The 23,824-nt window shown below is 40.3% G+C and overlaps 1 protein-coding gene across 1 annotated transcript in view; it reads right to left on the bottom strand.

Annotated features, from left to right (window-relative positions):
• CFAP61 (cilia and flagella associated protein 61) overlaps window positions 1–23,824 on the bottom strand; it is a 273,562-nt gene that overhangs the window by 233,773 nt on the left and 15,965 nt on the right. The window contains exon 6 of the mRNA XM_032592605.1: window positions 10,802–10,934. Within this exon, the coding sequence (XP_032448496.1) occupies window positions 10,802–10,934 (133 nt within the window). The remainder of the gene's footprint in view (window positions 1–10,801; window positions 10,935–23,824) is intronic.

Raw genomic sequence — 23,824 nt, 5'->3', positions numbered from 1 at the left:
AATTTGAGTAAAGATTTGGATATCCATAATAAACCTCTCAAAAATCAAAGACAAAGATGTAGCAAGAGATAAAAAGCTTATAACTTACAAGGAAACCCCCATAAAGCTACCAGAGGACTTCTTAGCAAAAGCCTTACAGCCAGGGGAGAGGGAGATGATATATTAAAAGTGCTGAAAGAAAAAAAAACCTGCCAACCAGAATACTTTACCTTCAAAGCTGTCCTTCAGAAATGAAGGCTAAAAGGAGACTTATTCAGATGGACAAAACATGAGGGAGTTCACCACTAGACCTGCTTTATAACAATACTGAAAGGAGTTCTTCAAAGCTGAAACGAACACGAATTCGTTGCATGAAACCATATGGAAATAAACAACACACTGGTAAAAGTAAGTATGTTGTCAAATTCAGAATACTCATACTGTAATATAGTGGAATGTGAACCATTTAACTCCAGTAAAAAGGTTAAAGGAGAAAGTATTAAAACTAACTATAGCTCTAATAATTTATTAACGAATATACAATATACACACATACAGCTGGCAAACAGACACATGAAAAGATGTCCAACCTCACTAGTCATCAGGGAACAGCAAATCAAAACCATAGTGAACTATCACTTTATACCTGTCAGAATGGCTAGAATCAAAAAGACAAGTAAAAATAGGGGGACAAAACAGAAGAGACTCATAAATATGGAGAACAAACTGAGGGTTACTGGAGGGGTTGCGGGAGGGGGGATGGGCTAAATGGGTAAGGGGCACTAAGGAATCTACTCCTGAAATCATTGTTGCACCATATGCTAATTTGGATGTAAATTTAAAAAAATAAAAAATTAAAATTAAAAAAAAAGAAGAAATAACAAGTGTCAGTGAGGATGTGGAGAAAAAGGAGCCCTCGTGCACTGTTGACAGAAGTGCAGATTGGTACAGCCACCAAGGAAAACAGTATGGAGGTTCCTCAAAAAATGAAAAACAGAAATACCATATGATCCAGTAATTCCACTACTGGGCATTTACCCAAAGAAAATGAAAACACTAATTCAAAAAGATGTATGCATCACTACGTTTATTACAGCATTATTTATAACAGCCAAGGTATGGAAGAAACCTGAGTGTCCATCAATAGACAAATGGATAAAGAATATATGGTATATATATACAATGGAATATTACTCCGCCATAACAAAGAATGAGATCTTGCCATCTGTGACATGGATGAAACTAGAGATTATATTATGCTAAGTGAAATAAGTCAGACAGACAAAGATAAATACTGTACAATTTCACTTAAATGTGGAATCTAAAAAACAAGATAAATGAATAAACAAACAAAAAGCAAAAACAGACCCATAAATACAGACAACAAACTGATGGTTGCCAGAGTGGGGGTAATGAACAAAATGGGTGAAGGGGAGTGGGAGGTACAGGCTCCCAGTTATGGAATGATTTAGACATAGGGATAAAAGGTACAGCCAGGGAATATATAGTCAATGGTATTATGATACCATAGTATGGTGACAGATGATAATTACACTTGCTGTCACCATAGCATAACATACAGACTTGTCCAATCATTATGTTGCACACCTGAAACTAATGTAATGTGTGTCAACTATACTTCAGTTAAAAAAAAATGAGTACACAATGTAAAAAGAGGTAAGCTGTGATATCAAAAACATAAAGTGGGGGAGTTAAAGGGTAAAGTGTTACATATGATCAAAGTTAAGTTGTTAATAATGTAAAATATACTGCTAGAGCCAGGAGGCATTTTAGGTAAGTCTCATGGTAACCACAAAGCAAAAACCTATGGTAGATTCACAAAAGACAAACAAAAGGGAATCTAAGTGTATCACTACAAAAATTCATCAACTTATAAAGGAAGACAGCAAGAGAGAAAGAAAGGAACAAGGATACTACAAAAAAAAAAAAGCCAGAAAATAGTCAAGAAGATGCATCAGTAAGTCCTTAAGCTATCAATAATTACTCGAAATATAAATGAATTGTAGTCTCCAATCAAAAGACATAAAGTGGTTGAATGAGTAAGAAAGACTCAACTACATGCTGCCTAAAAGAGACTCACTTCAGCTTTAAGAAAACATTCAGGCTCAAAGTGAAAAGAAGGAAAAAGATATTCCATGCAAGTGGAAACCAAGAGAGACCAGGGGTAGCTATACTTACACCAGACAAAAAGACTTTATGCCAAAAAAGAGTAACAAGAGACCAAGAAGGTCATTATATAAATGATAAAGGGGTCAATTTATCAAGAAGATATAACAATCATACATATATAAAAATTCAACATCAGACCACCTAAACATATTACGCGAATACTAAAAGATAAGAAGGGGAAAACAGGTGACAATAATAACAGTAGGGGACTTCAACACCCCCACTTTCAAAAATGGATGGAACATCTGGACAGAAAATCTACAAGGAAATGTTGGACTTAAACAATACTTTAGCCCAATGGACCTAACAGACATGCACAGAACATGCCATCCAACAGCAGCAGAATATACATTCTTCTCCAGCACACACAGAACATTCTTCAGGATTGATGATCATAAGTTAGTTCACAAAACAAGTCTTAGCACATTTAATAAGACTGAAATCATACCAAGTATCTTTTCTGACCACATGTTATAAAACTAAAAGTCCATAGCATTTTGGACAATTCACAAATAAGTAGAAATAAAAAAAAAACAAAACGAAACATTCCTGAACAACCATGTAGTTGTTCCAAAGAACAAGTTAAAAAGGAAATAAAAAACATCTTCAAACAAACAAAAATGGAAAGACAATATACCAAAACCTATCGGATGTTGAAAAAGCCATTCTAGGAGGTAGATTTATAGCAATAAATGGCTATATCAAGAAAAAAGATTGCAAATAAACAATTAAATTTACACCTCAAGGAACTTGGAAAAGGAGATCAAATTAAGTCCAAAGTTAGTAGAAGGTAGGAAATACAAAGATCAGAGCAGAAATAAATGAAATAGGCTAGAAAACAGTAGAAAATTTCAATGAAACTAAGAGTTGATTTTTGAAAAGTTAAAATTGACAAACCTTCAGCTAGACTAAGAAAAAAAAAGAGGACTCAAAGTCAGAAATGAGGGGCACGTAGGTGGCTCAGTTTGTTAAGTGTCCTACTCTTGATTTCAGCTCAGCTCATGATCTCACAGTTCATGGGTTTGAGCCCCACATCAGACTCTGCACTGACAGTGTGGATCCTGCTTGGGATTCTCTCTTTCTCTCCCTCTCTCCTGCCCCCTTTCCACCTGTGTGCACATGTGCACTCTCTCTCTATAAATAAATAAATAAACAAACAAACATTAAGGAAAACAGAAATGAAACAGGAGACATTACAACTGGTAACAAAGAAATACAAAGGATCATAAGGATTACTATGAACAATTGTGTGGCAACAAATTGGAAACCTAGGATAAATTGATAAATTCTTAGAAACATACAACTTACCTAGACTGAATCATGAAGAAATTGAAAATATGAACAGACCAATAACAAGAGATTGAATCAGCAATCAAAAACCTCCTGACAAAGAAAAGCCCCAGACCAAATGGTTTCACTGGTAAATTCTACCAAATATTTAAAGAAGAATTGACACTGATCCTTCTCAAGCTTTTCCAAAAAATTAAGATGAGGGAATACTCCCAAACTCATTTTATGAACCAAACATTACCCTTATACCATAGCCAGGTAAGGACATTACAAGAAAAGAAAACTATAGACCAATATCCCTGATGAATACACATAGGAAATTCTCAACAAAATATTAGGAAACTGGATTCAACAGCACATTAAAAGGAACATACACCATGATCAAGCAGGACTTATTCCTGTGAGGCAAGGATGGTTCAACATACACAAATCAGTAATTGTGATACACCACACTAATAGAAAAATAAAAATCATATGATCATCTCAATAGATGCAGAGAAAGCATCTGACAAAATATCACACCCCTTCATGATAAGAATGCTCAATAAATAGAATACAGTAGAAAAATGTTTCAATTAAATAAAGGCCATTTATGACAAGCCCATAACTAATATCATACTCAACAGTGAATGGTTAAAAGCTTTTCCTTGAAGATCAGGCACAGGACAAGGGTGCCACTCCTATTCAACATAAAACTGGAAGTCCTTGCCAGAGAAATCAAGCAAGAAAAAGAAATAAAAGGCATGTAAATTAGAAAGGAAGTAGTAAAACCGTCTGTTTGAAAATGATATGATCTTATATAGAGAAAATCCTAAAGACTCCACCAAAAAAACCGTTAGAACTGATAAACAAATGCAGGAAAGTTGCAGGATATAAAACCAATGTACAGAAATCAGTTGCATTTTGGGGCGCCTGGGTGGCGCAGTCGGTTAAGCGTCCGACTTCAGCCAGGTCACGATCTCGCGGTCCGTGAGTTCGAGCCCCGCGTCAGGCTCTGGGCTGATGGCTCGGAGCCTGGAGCCTGTTTCCGATTCTGTGTCTCCCTCTCTCTCTGCCCCTCGCCCGTTCATGCTCTGTCTCTCTCTGTCCCAAAAATAAATAAACGTTGAAAAAAAAAAAAAAAGAAATCAGTTGCATTTCTTTTTTTTTTTTTTTTTTTAAATTTTTTTTTTCAACATTTATTTATTTTTGGGACAGAGAGAGACAGAGCATGAACGGGCGAGGGGCAGAGAGAGAGGGAGACACAGAATCCGAAGCAGGCTCCAGGCTCTGAGCTGTCAGCCCAGAGCCTGACGCGGGGCTTGAACTCACGGACCGTGAGATCATGACCTGAGCCGAAGTCGGAGGCTTCACCGACTGAGCCACCCAGACACCCCTGGGAGAAAGTATTTTAAATCATATACTGGAATATCAGATAAGGGGTTAATATCCAAAATACATAAAGAACTCATACAACTCAACAGGGGAAAAAGGACCCAATTTAAAAGTGGACAGAGAACCTAAATAGACATTTATTCCAAAGAATACATACAAATGGCCAACAGGTACATGAAAAGAGGCTCAACTTCACTAATCATCAGGAGATGAAAGTCAAAACCACAATGAGATACCCCTTACACCTATTAGGAAGGCTATCATCAAAAAGACAAGAGATAGCAGGCATTGGCAAGAATGTGGAGAAAAAGTAACCCTCCTGGACCACCTGGCTGGCTCAGTAGGTAGAGTATGTGACTTGATCTCAAGGGTTGTGAGCTCAAGCCCTATGTTGGGTGCAGAGGTCACTTAAAAACAAAATCTTTAAAAAAAAAAATGTAATCCCCATGCACTGTTGGTGGTAATGTAAATTGCTACAGCCAGTATGGAAAACAGTATGCAGGTTTCTCAAAAAAGTAAAAATAGAATTGCCATATGACCTAGCAATCCCACTTTTGGGGGTATATCCAAAGGAAACAAAAACAGGATCTTGAACAGATATCTGCACTCCCATGTTCATTGTAGCATTATTCACAATAGCCAAAATATGGAAACAACTTAAGTTTCCTTCAACAGATGAATGAATTTTAAAATGTGGTATATATGCATACAATGGAATATTATTTGGCCACAAGAAAGTAGGAAACCCTGCCATTTGCAACAACATGGGTGGACCGTGAAGGTATTATGCTAAGCCAAGTCAGAGAAAGGCAAATATTACACGATATCACTTAATATGGAATCTAGGGGCGCCTGGGTGGCTTGGTCGGTTAAGTGTCTGACTTCAGCTCAGGTCATGATCTCACAGTCCGTGAGTTTTAGTCCCGCGTCAGGCTCTGGGCTGATGGCTCAGAGCCTGGAGCCTGTTTCAGATTCTGTGTCTCCCTCTCTCTCTGCCCCTCCCCTGTTCATGCTCTGTCTCTCTCTGTCTCAAAAATAAATAAACATTAAAAAAAAATATGGAATCTAAAAAAGGAGAACACATAAAAACGGTAGAACTGTGGTTACCAGGGGTTAGGTGGTAAGTGAAATGGAAAGAAGTCGGTCAAAGGGCACAAAATTTCCAGTTATAAGATAAATAAGTTCTAGGGATCTAATGGACAGCATGGTGATTATAATTAACAATATTGTATTATATACTTGAAAGTTGCTAAAAGAGTGGATCTTAAACATTTTCACCACAAGAAAGTACTGGTAATTATGTGACAATAAGGAGGTGTTAGCTAATGCTATGGTGGCAACTGTTTTGCAGTATATAAGTGTATCAACTCGACATGGTGTACATCTTTTTTTTTTAATGTTTATTTATTTTTGAGAGAGAGAGGTCACACACACACATGCCACGGAGGGGCAGAGAGAGTGGGGCGGGAGGGTGGGGGGGACGGAAGATCCAAAGCGGGCTCTGTGCTGACAGCAGAGAGCCTGATATGGGGTTCTAATTCATGAACTCTGAGATCATGACCTGAGCTGAAGTCAGATGCTTAACTGACTAAGCCACCCAGGTGCCCCAAAATGGTATACATCTTAAACTTGCACAGTGGTATATTTCAATTATATCTCAATAAAGCTGGAACAAATAAATAAAAACCTCCAAAAAACAAAGCCCTGACTAAACTGGGTTTGTCCATTTTGGTCATTCAAAGACCTGACTGGGGTCTGCGTGAATCATTACTTCTCAGTAGTTTGTTCTCATCATGTAAAGACGTAGTTTTCAAAATGGTACTGCTGTGCCCAAATATTCCCTGACTCTTCCTTTTTCCATTAGCCTGAAGCTATAGGTTGAATGAAAATATACAAAAGCAAGTTCTTAAAGGAAAATGCAAAAAACTAAAAATGGAAAAAAAAAACCTTTTCAATGGGGAAGAAATAAATATTAGGGACTACTACCTCAGAATCTAACTTTAGGGCCAGTTCTCACCTTAAAAAACTAATGCCTTTATCTCTCAAAGGTCATCCTGTTTTCCATCATGTAGGTAAATGTTTCACCACCTTGACTGCACACTGGAACCACATGGGGAGCTTTTTAGAAAGACCCCAAAAGATTGGTCTACTTTATCTAAGTACATGGTAGCATCAGGATTTTTAATTGAGATATAATTCACCTACCATAAAAATAAACCTTAAATGAGTATATATATTTGGTAGCTTTTAGTATATTCACAAATGTGCACACCTTCACCCACTAATTCCAAAACATTTTCATCTCCTGTACCCCTGCAAAAAAAACCCATACCCTTTATTAGTTATTCCCCATCTACCTCTTTCTCCAGCCACGAATCTAGTTTCTGTCTCTAGGGACTTGCTTATTCTAGGCTTTCATATAAATGGAATCATATAATAGTGCTCCTTGATGTCTGGCTGCTTTCACCTAGTGTAATGTTTTCAAGGTTCAAACATGTTATAGCATGCATCAGTACTTCATTCCCTTTGATTTCCTAATAATATTCCATTGTATGGCTGTGCCACCTTCTGTCTGTTTATTCATTCATCAACAAGCAAATGGACATTTGGGTTGTTTCCACTTTTTTGGTTATTATGCATAATGCTGCTATGAATGTTCATGTACATGTTTTTGTGTGGACATGTATTTTCAGTTCTAGGAGTGGAACTGCTGGGTCAAATGGTAATTCTATGTTTAACTTTTTGAGAAAATGCCAGATTATTTTCCAAAGTGGCCACACTATTTTATAATGCCACCAGCAATGTATGAGATGGCACCTTCTCCACATCCTCACCAACACTTGTTATTGTCCTTCTCTTTTATTATAACCATCCCAGCAAGTGTGAAACGGTATCTCATTGTGGTTTTGATTTGTAGTTTCCTAATGACTGAGTGTCATTTCATGAGCTTATTGGCCATTTGTATATCTTTGTTGGAGAAATGGCTATTCAAATCCTTTGCCCACATTTTATTTGGATTATTTGTCTCTTTATTGCCATATGAGTTCTTTATATATTCTGGATATAAGTTTATTGCCATGTGGACAATCTAAAAGCATCCCCATCAGGATCACCTGATTCTGATCAGGTGATGTTCATACAAACTGAGCTTGAGAACTACTGATGTAGAAACAAGCTCCAACAGATCATGTTATCAGAATAAAAGAATTTTTGATTCCAAGTTTTCCAAGAAAAGAAATATTCTTTAAATAGCTCTTAAGTTTTGTCAAATAGAGAAATTAATGTATGAAGAATCCCTGAACGATCATCCTAGAAGTAAAACTGCTAAATTCTCACCTTCGAATGCTTTTCCATAAACTGGCCACTTGAAAAAAAAAGCTAATTTGTTGTCATCTTTGCCTGAACGTTGGGATTCTATGAATGAAATATTCAGTTATAGAGCTGGACATGAAAGGGTTTTATTCATGTCTGCTAATTATGATATGCAAAAGAGAACACAAAAATTCATTTAAACTAAGATTATCTCGTTGTCAAAAGCAATCTTCAGTCCAGGCTTACATAAACCACGTTTACAGGCCTTTACAAAAATTGTCCTCTAGATTTCTCACGCGATACAAAGGGAACATTTTAGCTCACATTTGAATTGCTTTCTTTTCTTGATTCCTAAAACTAGCAACAGAAGCCCGACCTTGTGAGATCCCTGTACACAAGTCAATAATGAGACATTTGCAGGGGAGCTCCATTCCTTTAAAACAGACTTCCCAAACATGGTCCCTAAACCGGCAGCATCAATATCACCCATGAACTAGTGAGATGTACACATTCCCAGGCCCATCCCGAACCTACTAGATCATGCTGAGCGTGGGTCCCAGTAATCTGTGTTCTAATCACCCCAAGAGTTATTTCAATGCATGCTCAAGCTTGAGTACTTACTTCTTTAGAATACTTTCCTCACATTTCTTATACACATATATAGCAGCTACCATTGGTTACGACCCTATCCTTCCTAAAGCTGAACAGCCACCACACACCCCTAATTACCCTGAGGCACTAAGAGTCCCAATTTTGTTGTGTCAATTTCTCCATAGCACAGAGCAGACCCCATGAATATCCCAATTTCAGCACTTTCAACTCCTAAGAATGTCCAAAGCTTCAGATGGAGTGGCATGAGGTAGAAAGCTATCACAATATTTTTGGCTTTAGGAAGGCCTAAATGTTTCAATATTTTTCAGGAAGGCCTATTTTCAACAGGCTCGCACCAACATGAAGGCCTAAAGATACCTCAATACACTTAATGTTTCGCTATCAGAACTAGGATTTGAATCCTAATTATCAAATCTTGTGGGGGCAGATTCAGAGAAGGAAGCCACAACTAGCTAAATTTCTGTAAGGGCAGAGTGTCCCTCCATGAATGCCTCCAGCGGTAGGGCAAGGATGAGGGACAATCTCACAAGGTGCAGGGTTGCTCACGGCAGCTGCCCCAGGCACCAGGTCAGCCTGCTCTCCGCTTTGAGCTGAGATGTGCTAAAGCTAGCTAGCTTGCCAGCTCTCTTCTGTGTCTCTTCTCCTCACTTCTGTTGGGTGTAGACTTCAGGGTCTACAGCTGGCAAACCACAGGGGGTGGGTTCCATTTTCCTTTACTCCCATTCCTACCTCCCGTCTCAGTAAAGCCTTCCAGGATGGATGCTATGGAATTTGTGGAGCATGTTCTGAATCAGTGGTCACCACTGACGTGCTCACAGGGCCAGGCTGGTACAATGGTGGGCTCGAGGACACCTGTGTTGTCTACAGCAGCTGCTCCAAAGCTGCTGCAGAGCTCCATCTCACTGGGGACCTGCAGAAGAGCAGGCCCAACAGCAGGCCTTCTGATTTTTCTAGAGAAGCTAGAAATTCCAACTGTTATGTACACTTTCTTAATTTGTAAATGCTAGCCACTAATAAAACAAAACTTACTCATCTACAACCTAAATCAAATCATGAGAAAACACTGGACAAATCCAAATTGAGAGATGTTGCACAAAATAACTGATGTGTGCTCTTCAAAACTGTCACTGTCATGAAAAACAAAGGCAAACTAGAGAGTTCCAGATTACAAGAGACCGAAGACACGGGACACCTGAATGCAAAAAATGATGTGGATTTACTTCTGCTCTAAAGGACTGTCCGTAAAATCTGAATAAGGTCTGTAGATTAGATAATAGGAGTGCAGGAATCATGTTCAATCCTGACCTCTATACTACAGTTACATAAGAGAACATTCTTGTTTTTAGGAAATAACCACGAAAGCATTTAGTGGTAAAGGGGCATTACATCCACAACTTATTTTTAAAAGTTTCAGAAAAACATAAATGTAAAGAGTTCTTAAATAATATATATGTATAATATTTATATTTTTATATAATTATATTTATAATATAACATAAGTAATATAAATATATGTTTATATATTAAAAGACAGAAATACATAGAAAAAGCAAGCAAAGAGAATGATAAAGCAAATGTGGTAAAATGTTACCATTTAGGGAACTTGGGTGCTTACAAGTTTTCTGTAAGTGTGAAATTTTGCTAAAACAAAAAGTTAAAAAAAATATTACTTTCCAAGTCAAACAAAATCCATGTGTCAGCAGGATGCTGGTCTGTGATCTCTGGCCTCTGGGATCTTGGGGTCTCAGAAATCCCCCTCAGACACCCTCAAGAATCTCTCCCTTTCACCCTAACTCCCATCTCTACCTTCAGGAGCAGGGCAAAGAACCCACAGCAGCCTGGCATCTGGAAGCATCTCACAAAAACCTAAAACTAAAGCTAGGTCACACTGGGAAGGAGGGTGATGTCACAGCTCAGAAGCGAGCCTGGCCTTGGAAGCAGGGAGGGGATGGCAGCTGTAGGGGTGTGGGGCAAAACCAGAAGCAATGTGCTTATTTCTCTCATTTCTCTTACTAAGCATAACCCAGGCAGATAAATCACCAACCTCACACACAACAGCATGATTCTCTTCATCTTGGGCCTCGATTAGTTCAGCCAGGAAGTACTCGCCGTAAGTTTCCTTCAGAATGGGGTCATGGCGCAAAAATATCGGCATGAGATCATCATGATCTTCTACCCTGTTTAATGCAAAGGCTTAATTAATTTCAGTGTTCCTTCCTTCAGCGGAGCACCTACTATGTGCCAGACCGTGTTCTAAATGCCAGGGACACAGCAACATGCTCATGACATGAACTTGCATTCTTACAGGAGAAACAGAATGAAACTATAGCAAATACAACGCTTCAAAGATTTCAAACAGTGGTAAGTGCTCTGGGAGGGAGAGTGACAAGGTCAAGTGGTCAGGGAAGACCTCTCCAAGGAGGGACATCTGAGCTGAGACCTGGATAAAGAAAAGGGAAGAGAGCTATGTCAAGAGACCTGAGGGTGGAAAATTCCAGTCAGAGGGAACACACTCAGCATATTTGGGTATGGAATGTGGGGCATCATTTGTTCTGAGACAAAGGACAAAAAGCTAGGAACGGCATTTCCTAAATGTGTTCCAAAGGACACTACTTCTATGACATTGTCCCTAGCATCCCCTTCTTCCTCCCAAAAGAATTCAACTGTCTAAAGACAATTTCCTAGTATAGGTGCCCTCTGGAGTGTCACAGTTATATATTAGAGACTGAGAAGTACTAGAATAAATATGAATATTTAACCTTGTTTATGCATTTACCCAACATGGACCCATGGTACCCTTTACGCTTATCAATGGGGAACAGAAACCATGGTACTCACCAGCCCTTCTGACACAGAGGAAGTTCCAGCAGCTCCCCCGCCATTTGGCAGGGTTCTAGGGCTGGTTCCTTTATATTCTAGTTGCCCTTAAAAAAATTTTTTTTAATGTTTATTTTTGAGAGAGAGAGACTCAAGTGGGGGAGGGGCAGAAAGAGGGAGACACAGAATCCGAAGCAGGTTCCAGGCTCTGAGCTGTCAGCACAGAGCCTGACATGGGGCTTGAACCCATGGACCACGAGATTATGACCTGAGCTGAAGTCGGATGCTCAACCAACTGAGCCACCCAGGCACCCCCCTCTAGTTGCCCTTTTAAATCGAGGCTTTTTTTCAGTGCCCCACAGCAGATGAGTCTGCACATGGTCCCTAGGTAATATCCCTGATCACTGCAGTACACAGCATCCAGGGTGGGGGTTCCCTTCATTCCTGGGTCTCTGCCTCTCTTGCCATTCTTTATGCGGTCACTCTGTCCTCTGTTATGCTGTTCAGAAGCTGTTCAGTCAGTCCTTAGTTCTTCAAGAGGAATTGCTCCAGAACAGCAATTGACTTGGTGTGTCCATGGAGGAGGTGAGTTCAGGTTCTTCCTACGTTGCCATCTTGGACCAGAAGTCTACCCTTTACTCCTGACACATCATTACATTTCCCATAAAGAAGGAAATGCTACTTTAAAAATAATGAAGCTCTGGGGCACCTGGGTGGCTCAGTGGCTTAAGCGTCTGACTTCGGTGCAGGTCACGATCTCACAGCTCATGAGTTCGAGCCCCGCATCGGGCTCTGTGCTGACAGCTCAGAGCCTGGAGCCTGCTTTGGATTCTGTCTCTCCCTCTCTCTGCCCCTCCCCAGCTCACACTCTGTCTCTCTGTCTCTCTCTCAAAAATAAATAAACGTTAAAAAATATTTTTAAAAATAATGAAGCTCTGCTCACCACCTTGGAAACATTCACCTCAGACTTCCCTTGTCAGGACCCTACACAGGGATCTTGACAACCAGCATGGGAGGAGAGGGAAAACCAAGAACCAGGTTTATGGTTGCACAGTGATGCTGGCTCTTAGACTCCATTTTTCTGACATTATCTAACATTCTTTTATTCTTTTTAGTACATTATTGGTTATATTTAGTACTCTATTTTACCTGCCTAGGATGTTCTTATACTTTTTTTTTCCTGGTACTTTTCTTATTAAAATGTTCCACATTTGGGTTTTTTTGTTGTTGTTGTTTTTCTGTGCTATATCTGATTTGGCTACTAAATTTTATCTCTTCTCCCCTTTACTTCATTACTGTGCCATCTTCATCATCCTATTTGATCTTTTAATATGTTCTCTTTGACATTAACAGTAGGTTCATATGAGTGATCTGAATGTATATAAAGCTCAGGGCTTTATCCAGATTATCTCCGTTGGTATACTTCTCATAGCTACCCCAGAAGGTAGGGATTGCCATCTTCACTCTATAGATGGTGGAGAGCAAGGCTCAAAGGGAGGATGAAATGCTTTGCCTGAAATGACAGCAATAGTTGGCATGTTATAAACTCAGGTCAGTTTAGACTCTGCCATCACATACTACACTAAGTCACCAATGCACTTCAAAAATTTCCCTTTACTTCGACATTCCTTTTGAAAGTGGGCAGCAAGAAGCATGAGCACGAGCTAAACAGTTGAGAGGAGACTTTGGCTCAAGGGACAGGGGTCGACACCATGGCTTATCCACCCAGCCCTGCCCCAACTCCCGGATTGGATTCCCCCAATCCTGCAACAGCTACACTCCCCACGTCTAAACGCTTTAAACTGGACAGCTCCATGCACTCTGGATGAAAATCCCCACTTTGTTCCAATGATGAAAGCTTTACCTCTGGTGAGCCTCATCTGTTGGAATGTTGTTTTTTCATCAGTAATAAACATCTTGATGGGAGAAATACACACTTGTAAAACTTCATCTCTGCTATATAAAACTCAGAAGTAAGGGGAAAGCTAGCTAACAGACCACGATACAGGAAGGCAAAAACAAAGAGAAGATGACAACTATCAGGGATTAAACATAACTCCCCAGGTTGACTCTTATTCTTAACCTGTCAGCACTCTCTGGAAGGAGAGACAGCAGAGGGTCCTTATCCAGACAACCAGGATATTTGCTTATTATACTGTCAACCTGGGTATGATGTCATCACCAACCAACTGTCTCATTCCACATGCCAGTACATCAGAGAGACTCTCTAGTAGGGAGTCTAAAACATGGAGCCAGAACTGAGAAATGTATAGAACTGTTGAGTCACTACATTACACACCTGAAACTAATATAACACTGTGTGTTCATTATGTTGGAATTATTAAAATAATGACTAACTAAATAAACAAATACACTTAAAATATATTCATGACATGGATCCAGAAACAAACACCAACTGTGTTTTTAGGATGGACTTGACTGTACTCTCACACCATAGCCACTTCACAAGCTGTTTCAGCTCTGCACTAAATTTTTTAAGTAGTCTTTGACTACTTGCCCATCTATTTTTGTGTGTCCACAATCACTTTGAGAGCTACCAGTGGCTGGGTGTGATTGGGTGTACCAAAGCTCCATAATAAATGCATTGAAGGCTCATAGTGCTCTTCTGAAAAGATTGGAGGATAAATGATACAGTGTAGTGGTCAAAGTCTGGGCTGGAAGCCAGAATGCCTAAATCTGGATTTAATAACTGTGACCTCGGGCATATCACTCAAACCCTCATCCCATAGTTTTCTCATCTGTCATAAAGACAGTAAATTTTATGTTGAGATAATAGCGTGTGATGTGCTATTATTATTAACATTACTACAACTTAGGTAGGAAGGGTCCATAAGGACAAGCGAAGAATATTTATAATCAATGCATGGAATGGAAGAGGTTATCACTATAGAAGCCTGAATAGCTGTGCTAGTTGCCTATTGTCCTATTCCATCCACTATCACTAATCTGTTTAAAACCCTGCTTTCTTCACCTCACTCCCTTACTCAAAAACTTTTGCTAGCCCCCGCTGTTTCTGGGATGAGGTCAGAGCCCTTTAGCCTCATCTTTAAGGCCTCTTTTCATAATCATCACCAACAATGACACACAAGGTGATCTACTCATTCTCCCTAGAAGGGGACCTCACCATCTTCCCTCCTTCTGCCTCTGTCCCTATCCAGCACTGTGACCCACTCACTTATTCCAAATTCCAGCATCCTTCCACCCCAGACCCTCCAGTGGCTCATCATCCCAGCCTCCTTTCCCAGGAACTAATGACAGGATCAAAACTGGATATCTATTGTCCACTTTTGATGTTAATGTCAAAGCAGGGCATGTTTCCAACCAAGGATTATGCTCTTTGGGGACAGAGAGGGAGTTCTGTGCTTCTCCATGACAAAGGTTAGCCAAGATACTCTGAACCTTTTTTTCAACTAGACTTCAACCTTGGCTTGCAAAGACTTGAACAAACACCGACATAGTTTCTCATAGCCCAAGGCCACATCCCTAGGATGACCCCAGTCCCCCTTGAAGTGCCTTTCTGAGAAAGGAAGGCTGCCAAAAGAATTTCCTGTTTGTTCTAGCCAACACCTAAAGGTAGAGCCCCTGTCTCTCAGTCTCTGTGGAAGGGTAGGAGCCTAACTTCAATAAGCTCCAGCTAGCAAACTCAGATGGGTTTCACAAGGAACAAACCCACTTCCTACTTCTTGTCATTTTTCACTTCCTTGACTCTACTGAGACTCCCCTCGCCCCCTCTCAATTCTCTAATTTTCTCTTTAATAGGTCCAGTCACCTCTGCACAAACCAAAGTTGAGTTTCAGTTCACACCGTATGCTTTTCCCTATATAATAGTTACTATTGATTAAAATCTGTCTTTAGCACTTTAACCAGAGACTGGCTTTGTTGAACTTTTGGACATTTGCATACCCTGTAGACTGCAGCACAGGTGCAACAGTGATAGGCGACACAGAATAAGTTCCGTACCGTATTCTGGGACCTCATCCAGTATGACACATGTAACACACAGCACCAAGTGGTGCCACTGCTAAGCCCGTTTTCCAGGTGAGCAATGTGTGGCCTGAGGGGACTCATGTGGAGAGTGAGACCACAGCCCTAACTGACTGAGACACCTGCCCAGTCACTTCAATACTAAGCCTTGGTTTCTCATCTACTAAGCAGGCAGGGACAACGACAGCAGGGAGGGTACAATGTAATGATACAAGGTACACTCTGGTAGACAGTAAGCCCTCAGCACAATCTACTCTGGAGAGACTTCACATGCGGCCCCCATGTCCCACACCACCTGGAAACCCCCACTGGCTGGCTCCCTGCCTCCAAGCACTCAGGACCTCTGCTGAAAGAGCCTACTAGCACACCCCACTGCATTCCAGAACCCATCTCCCTACTTAACCTGCCAAAGGAGTGCTGCTAACAGAGGGGAGCTTTTCTCTGTAAAGAGAGTCCTGAGTGACACTTGTTTGAAAAAAAATAAAAAAGATTGTAGGAGAGAATAGCCAAGAAATCCATTTTCAAATGCTTTGCCAAAAATAAAACTCCACATTGATATTAAAAGAGGTAACTTGTAAATAATACAAAAATAATTCAATATCCTAGTCACTTAAAGAGAATCGAGCCTGGGGCACCTGGGTGGCGCAGTCGGTTAAGCGTCCGACTTCGGCTCAGGTCATGATCTCACGGTCCGTGAGTTCGAGCCCCGCATCGGGCTCTGTGCTGACAGCTCGGAGCCTGGAGCCTGTTTCAGATTCTGTGTCTTCCTCTCTCTCTGCCCCTCCCCTGTTCATGTTCTGTCTCTCTCTGTCTCAAAAATAAATAAACGTTAAAAAAAATTAAAAAAAAAAAAAAGAGAGAATCGAGGCACCTGTCACATAGAAAATTCTAAGATCAACTGTGTACGATGGGCTTTTATCTACATAGGATGGACACAAAAATAATACTCCATGGATACAAAAATCAGAAATAAAGGCTCAGAGAGCCCCAGGGCTGTACACCTATGCATGAGCCCTCTGCAGCCTATGAACAAAGTTATCCCTGATCATACCGCAATATAAATTCTTCTGGGGAAAATAGGAAGAAAATAACCAAATTGTGCAGTTCTAAAGAGTCTCTCGCTTCAGCTCCTCCCCAAAATGGATAAAGAGGAACTTGTTCTGCTAAATGCATTCCTTGGGGTAATCGATAATTTATGATCTTGCATCAGCCCCAGTGCTAATGATAAAGTATGACATCAGCCTTGCAGAGTCTCAAATGGCATATGACAAAGTCTAGCCCTACAGAAACAAAACACCCCAGCTACCAAAAACAATCCATCCAGTAAAATGCTTAAATTCGAGCACTCTGAGGCAATGAGCACTGTCTGCCTCTGGGAAAATAGGAGAGCCACGACTTCACATGAATTCATTTAGCACGGTACAGCCACATGTCCAGCACCTCTGTGACCCAGAGCATGTCAGGAGTTATGATTATGTAAGGTTATAATTTATCAACATAAAATGCAATGGGAATGACACCATTTTCTGGGTGAAAACCAACATTCTTTTATATCTTCCATTCAGGAAGTGGCTTGAAGGAGGCAACAATGTACTTGTTAATGTAATTAGTGTAGAATATTTTATTCTTTTTTTTTTAATCTTTATTTATTTTTGAGAGAGAGACAGAGTGTGAGCAGGGGAGGAGCAGAGAGAGAGGGAGACACAGAATCTGAAGCAGGCTCCAGGCCCTGAGCTGTCAGCACAGAGCCCGACGCGGGGCCTGAACTCACGAACCATGAGATCATGACCTGAGCCGAAGTCAGACACTCAACCGACTGAGCCACTCAGGCACCCCTAGAATATTTTATTTTAACTAGTTTGGAGGAAACAAAAGGTCCATCCCATAGAGACTGATTGATTGCTCAGGTACCTAAATGTCCACCAGACTCTGAAAAATGTGCCATATGAAAATGGAGTAGCATCCAAAATGCAAGAAAATCAACAGCCTCTCAGGACACATCACTTGGGGTATGGATGTCCTCTAAACCCAAGAGAAGGCAAGGTGGGGGATGACAGGAACCTGGTGGCTCTCTCTGGCTCCCTGGGAGGACAAACTCTAATCATTTCCGCTATGTCAGTTAGCTGGGCTTTCAATGAACATCATGATGCCTAGAACCCACAGAACTTTCCCAGCTGATTGGCATGGTCTCTTGGTGATGGCTAGACCCTCAGATTGTTTCAAAGCTTTAGCATCCAGACCATTCTTCTGCAAAATTATGATCCTAGAGGAAAATCTACAGGCTAGCTTCCTTTGAGTGTGGGAGATTGTTTCTTTGCCCACAAAGAAAGTATTGCAAATTCACAGATGGAAAATTCACACTTAAGGTCTGGAACGGCAGCGGCAGCAGGGCTGAGCCACCTTTCTATTCAGGATATTGGCATGGCTTCTTCTCTCCTGTCTGATGGTATTTTCCATATCCAGAGAGGAGTTGCATTTCATTAGCTAGACTTAAAAATGTACCATTGAAAAAGTGATTCTGATGTTACATTAAATGCCATAAATATTGTATTTCTTCAAACCTGAGAGTATCTGTGCCTATGTTTTAAGAAATCAGTGAATGAAGATTCTCACAGAGAATCTAATTCAGTGGTAATCCTAAAGAAAGCGGTGTATTTTGGTTAAACCAACCTTTTACCATGAACATTGTGTCAATTTGGGGCAGGAGAACCCAAGTCAGTCTTTTTCTTCCCATATATGGAAACAAAGCACCTTTTTCTTTCCAAGATCTCTTGCGACCTCTAGTGGTCTCTTTAAGAAAATCAAGTCCATCATTTCTCAATCACCTATTCCATTTTAGAATTTTAGGATGGATTTTAGAACCATTTAGTTTCTACTCCTTGGAAAATGTCATGATTTTTTAAATGATGGAGGATTTTTAAACCCTAAATGACTTCAAAGCATATTCAAGGCCAATAAGAGGCCCTTGCTGTTTATACCACCAGGATCTGATCCAAAAGTCTATCTTGGCACGCCATCACTCCAGTTGAATTGTTAACCAGATCTTATTTGCTGGGTCACTTACCAAGACTCAAGAAGACCAATGGTGAAATTCCTAATTTCACCGTCCTTTCTTTTGGAGTGCTTTGATTCTCATGACCTAAGCATCAGAAAATTCATTTGTATGAAAGTACTCAGAAGTTCAACTTAAGTGAATTCCAAAAAAAGCATAAGGCTGTCAAATGCTTAATAAAAATAATTGCTTTAAGAGGTGAAAAGTTAGTATTTAAAAAACGACCAATCTTATGTTTTAAAGTCCTAAATTTTCTTCATCTATTTTACATAGCAATAATGCTCACACAATTTGGTTAGCCTTTATTATCAGCAAAAAAAGCAGTACTCCATTTTAGTTATTCTACAACATGGACTGACAGCACATAATCATTCCCTGGCAAGTCCTTCCCTACCCCCACCCCAAAAGACTTGAAAAAGGTAGGTTTTCCCCCAAAAGTACTATTCCAATAGTTTCTCAGTCTGAGAACATCTCAAATCCACCACTGAGTATTAATCAAGCCCACTATAGATTATAAAGGTATGTCCAGAAGCAGTCATGCTTTATTTCAAACATTGTGCAAATCACAGAACAGTAACTTCAATAATTAGTGTCTAAGTAGAGGGGAAGATTATAGCACAATTTTCCACATGGGTAAATCAAAGAACCAGGACTGGGGATTACAGTGTTAATTCCCTGGTTCTGAACATGTTGCTAGGTAAATGGCAGAAGGATAATTACATCCCAAACCCTTCCCTGGTCTACTGTCTTAAGAGCTATGTTCTTCACCATTAATTATCAGTGCAAGTAACTGTTGATGAAAACAGATGTCAAAAAATCAATGTGGGAGAAATAAGAGAAATGAAGCAGCCTAAGAGGACACGTACAGCCACGCCCATCTGACCTTCTGAAAAGGCTTTTTTCCTGCACCCTTAAGGAGGGAAATGATCCACATAAGTGCATTTTCTGACTACCTAAAATTCTACACCTGCTAGAACCAAAACTCTAATGTGAACATTTTGGACAGAGGGCTTCTTAAAATGTATCACATTTCTCTACCTTCCAACAAGCAAAAATATCAACCATCATAATGTCACCATTCCCTCATGAGTTCACCACTATATGCTAAATTGTCTTTTATAAATATCCCTTCCTCCTTACAAAGTATCCACTGTCATCTTTTTGCCATGAGGACTATATTCCTCCTCTGATCTGCTACTGGCAGATTTTCTGTAGGCTGGGCAAGCGGGACATTTCACCATCAGAGGCTGAATGAGCAAGACCTCAGGGTCAGGGATCGGGAAGGTTTAGTTCAGGCTGGGACAGCCTCATCCTCTGGAAGGTTGTAGTCCGTAACCCTAAAGTTTTCAAGGGTAAAAGAAGGAAAGGAATAAAGACGTGGGTTGGAAAGAAGAGGAGAGAGACTAACTCTAAACTACCAGTTCCACATGCTTACTAGGAGCCAGCACTGGGCAGGGCACAGCCCACACCTTTTCTCCAGCAGCCTACACCCTGAATCACAAGTGGGGCGTTAGTGAGTAGATTAACAAAGATGTTGCCTTACTAAAAGGTGAAAGAAATTGGTGATTTTTAGATATGCTGCCTCTGTACATGTCAGATGTGGTATTGGATACATATACAATTATTATAATAGATTATATAGAATTATCTATAGATATTTTATGTTCTAATTAATTCTATAGAATTATCTATTACAATAGTAAATAATAACACAAAAACATCTTGCTGAATATCTATGCTGGAGTACTTAAGCTTTAAAATTCCTCAAGAAAATGACAAGATCCAAATTTGGTATGCTGCCTACACACTTTAAGACAATATGGAGCTTCTGGGTTGGTAAACGCATGGAAATTTGGGAACAGGGGCCCCGCTCCCTTCCCTCACACCTTGCCCTGTGCTTCTCTTCTGACTGTTCCTGACTTACATCCTCTTATAATAGACTGGTGACCTAGCAAGAAAAGAAGGAAAGAAAGAAGGAAAGAAAGAAAGAAAGAAAGAAAGAAAGAAAGAAAGAAAGAAAGCAAGCAAGCAAGCAGGCAAGAAAATACTTTCGGAAATATGCCTCTCTCAACCGCTGTTCCCCTCTACCCTCCCCCACAAAACTGTCTATTTATACACATATGTCTGTATAGTTACATACTCACATAGAAAATTGCGACCAGTAACTTTATTTGGCAAAAATGTTCTAAGGGCACCTGGGTGGCTCAGTCAGTTAAGCATCCAACTCTTGATTTTGGTTTGGGTCATGATCTCATGGTTCATGGGTTCCAGCTCTCTGCTGGGCTCTGCGCTGGCAGTGTGGAGCTCGCTTGGCATTCTCTCTCTCTGTCTCTCTGCTCCTCCCCCTCCTCGCATCCTCCCCCCTCAAAATAAATAAACATTTGAAAAGATGTTGTAATTTGAAAATATAATTCGTTTTATTAAATGAACCCATCCCCCAAACTAATTAGCAAATGGCAGAATAAAATGAGAGATTTTTAAATGGAATGAAGACAAAAGTTTAGCAATTATTAGACTACTTATGAGAACTTAAGCAACCAGTTTATGTAAATTTCTCATGACATAATTAAAAAACTGCCTACCTGTGAATACTTTTACATTTAAAGAATGTAATTTCCTAAAGGGCAGGAGGACCTATTTTCCTGCGCTGATTATAAGAGAAACTTCATAAATCAGGAAGGAGGATTGGAGAGGTGTGAGAGAATCAATTAAAAATGTTATTTTAGGGGCGCCTGGGTGGCGCAGTCGGTTAAGCGTCCGACTTCAGCCAGGTCACGATCTCGCAGTCCGTGAGTTCGAGCCCCACGTCGGGCTCTGGGCTGATGGCTCGGAGCCTGGAGCCTGTTTCCGATTCTGTGTCTCCCTCTCTCTCTGCCCCTTGCCCATTCATGCTCTGTCTCTCTCTGTCCCAAAAATAAATAAACGTTGAAAAAAAAAATGTTATTTTAGGGGCAACTGAGTGGCTCAGTCAGTTAGGCGTCCGACTTCGGCTCAGGTCATGCTCTCACAGTTCGCAAGTTCGAGCCCTGTGTCGGGCTCTGTGCTGACAGCTCAGAGCCTGGAGCCTGCTTCGGATTCTGTGTCTCCCTCTCTCTCTGCCCCTAACCCACTAACATTCTGTCTCTGTCTCTCTCAAAAATAAATAAATATTTAAAAAAAATTTTTTTAATGTTATTAAAAAAAAAAAAAAAGATTTCACTCACAGAATTCCTTCTCTTTAGAATGTGTTTGGCTTGTATTAGCATTTGTTTCATGACCAAAGGGGTTTTTTATAAAGAGAATTATAATGTTGACGATTTAGCTATGAATACAAAAAGTAAATAAAAATGGTTTTCTACGAGGAATTTTCTTTCTCTTGTCCTAAATTAGGGGATAATGTGTATCTGAATTTATTTTGCTCCTTGGTAATATTTTTTTTAGACAAGTGCTGTCTGGATCTCAGAATGCAAAGTAAATGCTCTATGTGGAAAGTAAAAATGGAATCACTTTCCATTGTTTGCATAACGTTCTGCCTCCTTCTCTTTGCTTTCCTTCATCACCAAACTTCTCTAGAGAGCAGTGGATATCCCCTTGCCTTCACTTCCTTACCTCTCATTTATTTGGTTCACTGCATTGTGATTTCCAAAACTCAACTCTGCCCTTCAAGGACAGACAAGACCAGATCCCAAAGCAAGGAGATGGAGGTAGGCACTGGTGACTAAGTGGCCACTGTCGGCACAGAGGAACCAAAGAGATGAGCTTGAGAGAAATGGCCCAGGTCCTGGGAAGACAGAGTTCAGAGCCATAAGGACAAGAGAAGAAGAGAAGCAAATGAGGATGGGGGAGGATTAAGGCTGGAGGCTTGGGTGAGGGCAGTGTCAAGGCAGGCAGCCACCTCCCTCTTACCCAAAGTTCATTCAACTTGTCTTTAATAGATGAAGAATTCTCCAAGTTTTTACAATTTTTTTCCTTAAATAAGTTTTGGTAGGTTGTGTTTTTGAAGGAATTGGCCCATTTTATCTAAGTTGATGAATTTACAGAGCTGTATTCCCTTATCCTTTTATGTCTGTAAGATCTGTAGTGATATCACCTCTTTCATTTCTGATACTGGTAATTTTCTCTTTTTTCTTGGTCAGTTTGGCTAGAAGTTTATCAATTTTATTCAACTCATCTGTATCTTTTTACATTTCCAAATGCAATGGCCTCTTTTTGGACTCAAATTATTTGATTTCCCTACATCTTTTGCCACTGTAAGAGTCTGACTTCTACAAGACTCCTCTCCCTCTCTTCTAGTTCTCTTCCTTATTCACGCTCATTTTCACCATTCAAAATTCTGCCATAGGCCTCTGCTTTTTCACTTTAAAATCTCTTCCTGGGGTGCCTGGGTGGATCACTTGGTTGAGTGGCAGACTCTTGGTTTTGGCTCAGGTCATGATCTCATGGTTCATGAGTCTGAGCCCCACATCGGGCTGACAGGGCAGAGCCTGCTTGGGATTTTCTCTCTCCTTCTCTCTTTACCCCTCGTCTGCTCTCTCTCTGTCTCAAAATAAACATTTAAAAATAAAATAAAATAAAATCTCCACAACTAAACAATCTCCTTTATTTTCTTGACCTCCTCACTCAAGAGAGGACCTATATTTCTACCTCCCAACTGTCCACCTAATGCTATTATTTCTACTTTTAGCTAGTGAATCCCCCCATACTTGAAAACCTGAGTGACCGTGAACTCATTCTCATCTTTCAACTTTCCCCCTCAAACATTTCTTTGCATCCATGCACCTGCCCCAACCAGATCTCTTTGACTTGTCACTGCCTGAATTCCAGCTAGAATCATTTCTTGGCCATACTGTTCTGTTCCTCCCTTATAAGCCACTGACCACATGAAAGTCAGTTATCCTTCACACACAGCCCATATAGTGCTGCATGCTGGCTTCAGGGTAAAGGCTTCTCGTTGTGATTCTTCCTTGGCCATCCAGTGGCCTACTCTTGCTCTGCACACCTTGAACAGCAGCCACAACTGCCTACTGCCTGGTAATAGACACTCCAGGTGCCTTCCTGCCTCTACACCTTTGCCCAATCTGTCCCTCTGACCAAGCTCCGGCTCGTCCCTTCTGACCAGATTCAGAGGCTAACTGAATAAATTAGGCTACCTAATTTATTTTAAATTATTTTTTTAATTGAGGTATAATAACATATAGTAAAATGCCCAAGTAT

This window comes from Lynx canadensis, chromosome A3, assembly GCF_007474595.2.
Source record: "Lynx canadensis isolate LIC74 chromosome A3, mLynCan4.pri.v2, whole genome shotgun sequence".
Classification (NCBI taxonomy): Eukaryota; Metazoa; Chordata; class Mammalia; order Carnivora; family Felidae; genus Lynx; species Lynx canadensis.
The sequence above is the reverse complement of the archived record's forward strand: the minus strand, read 5'-3'. Positions and strand labels throughout refer to the sequence as shown.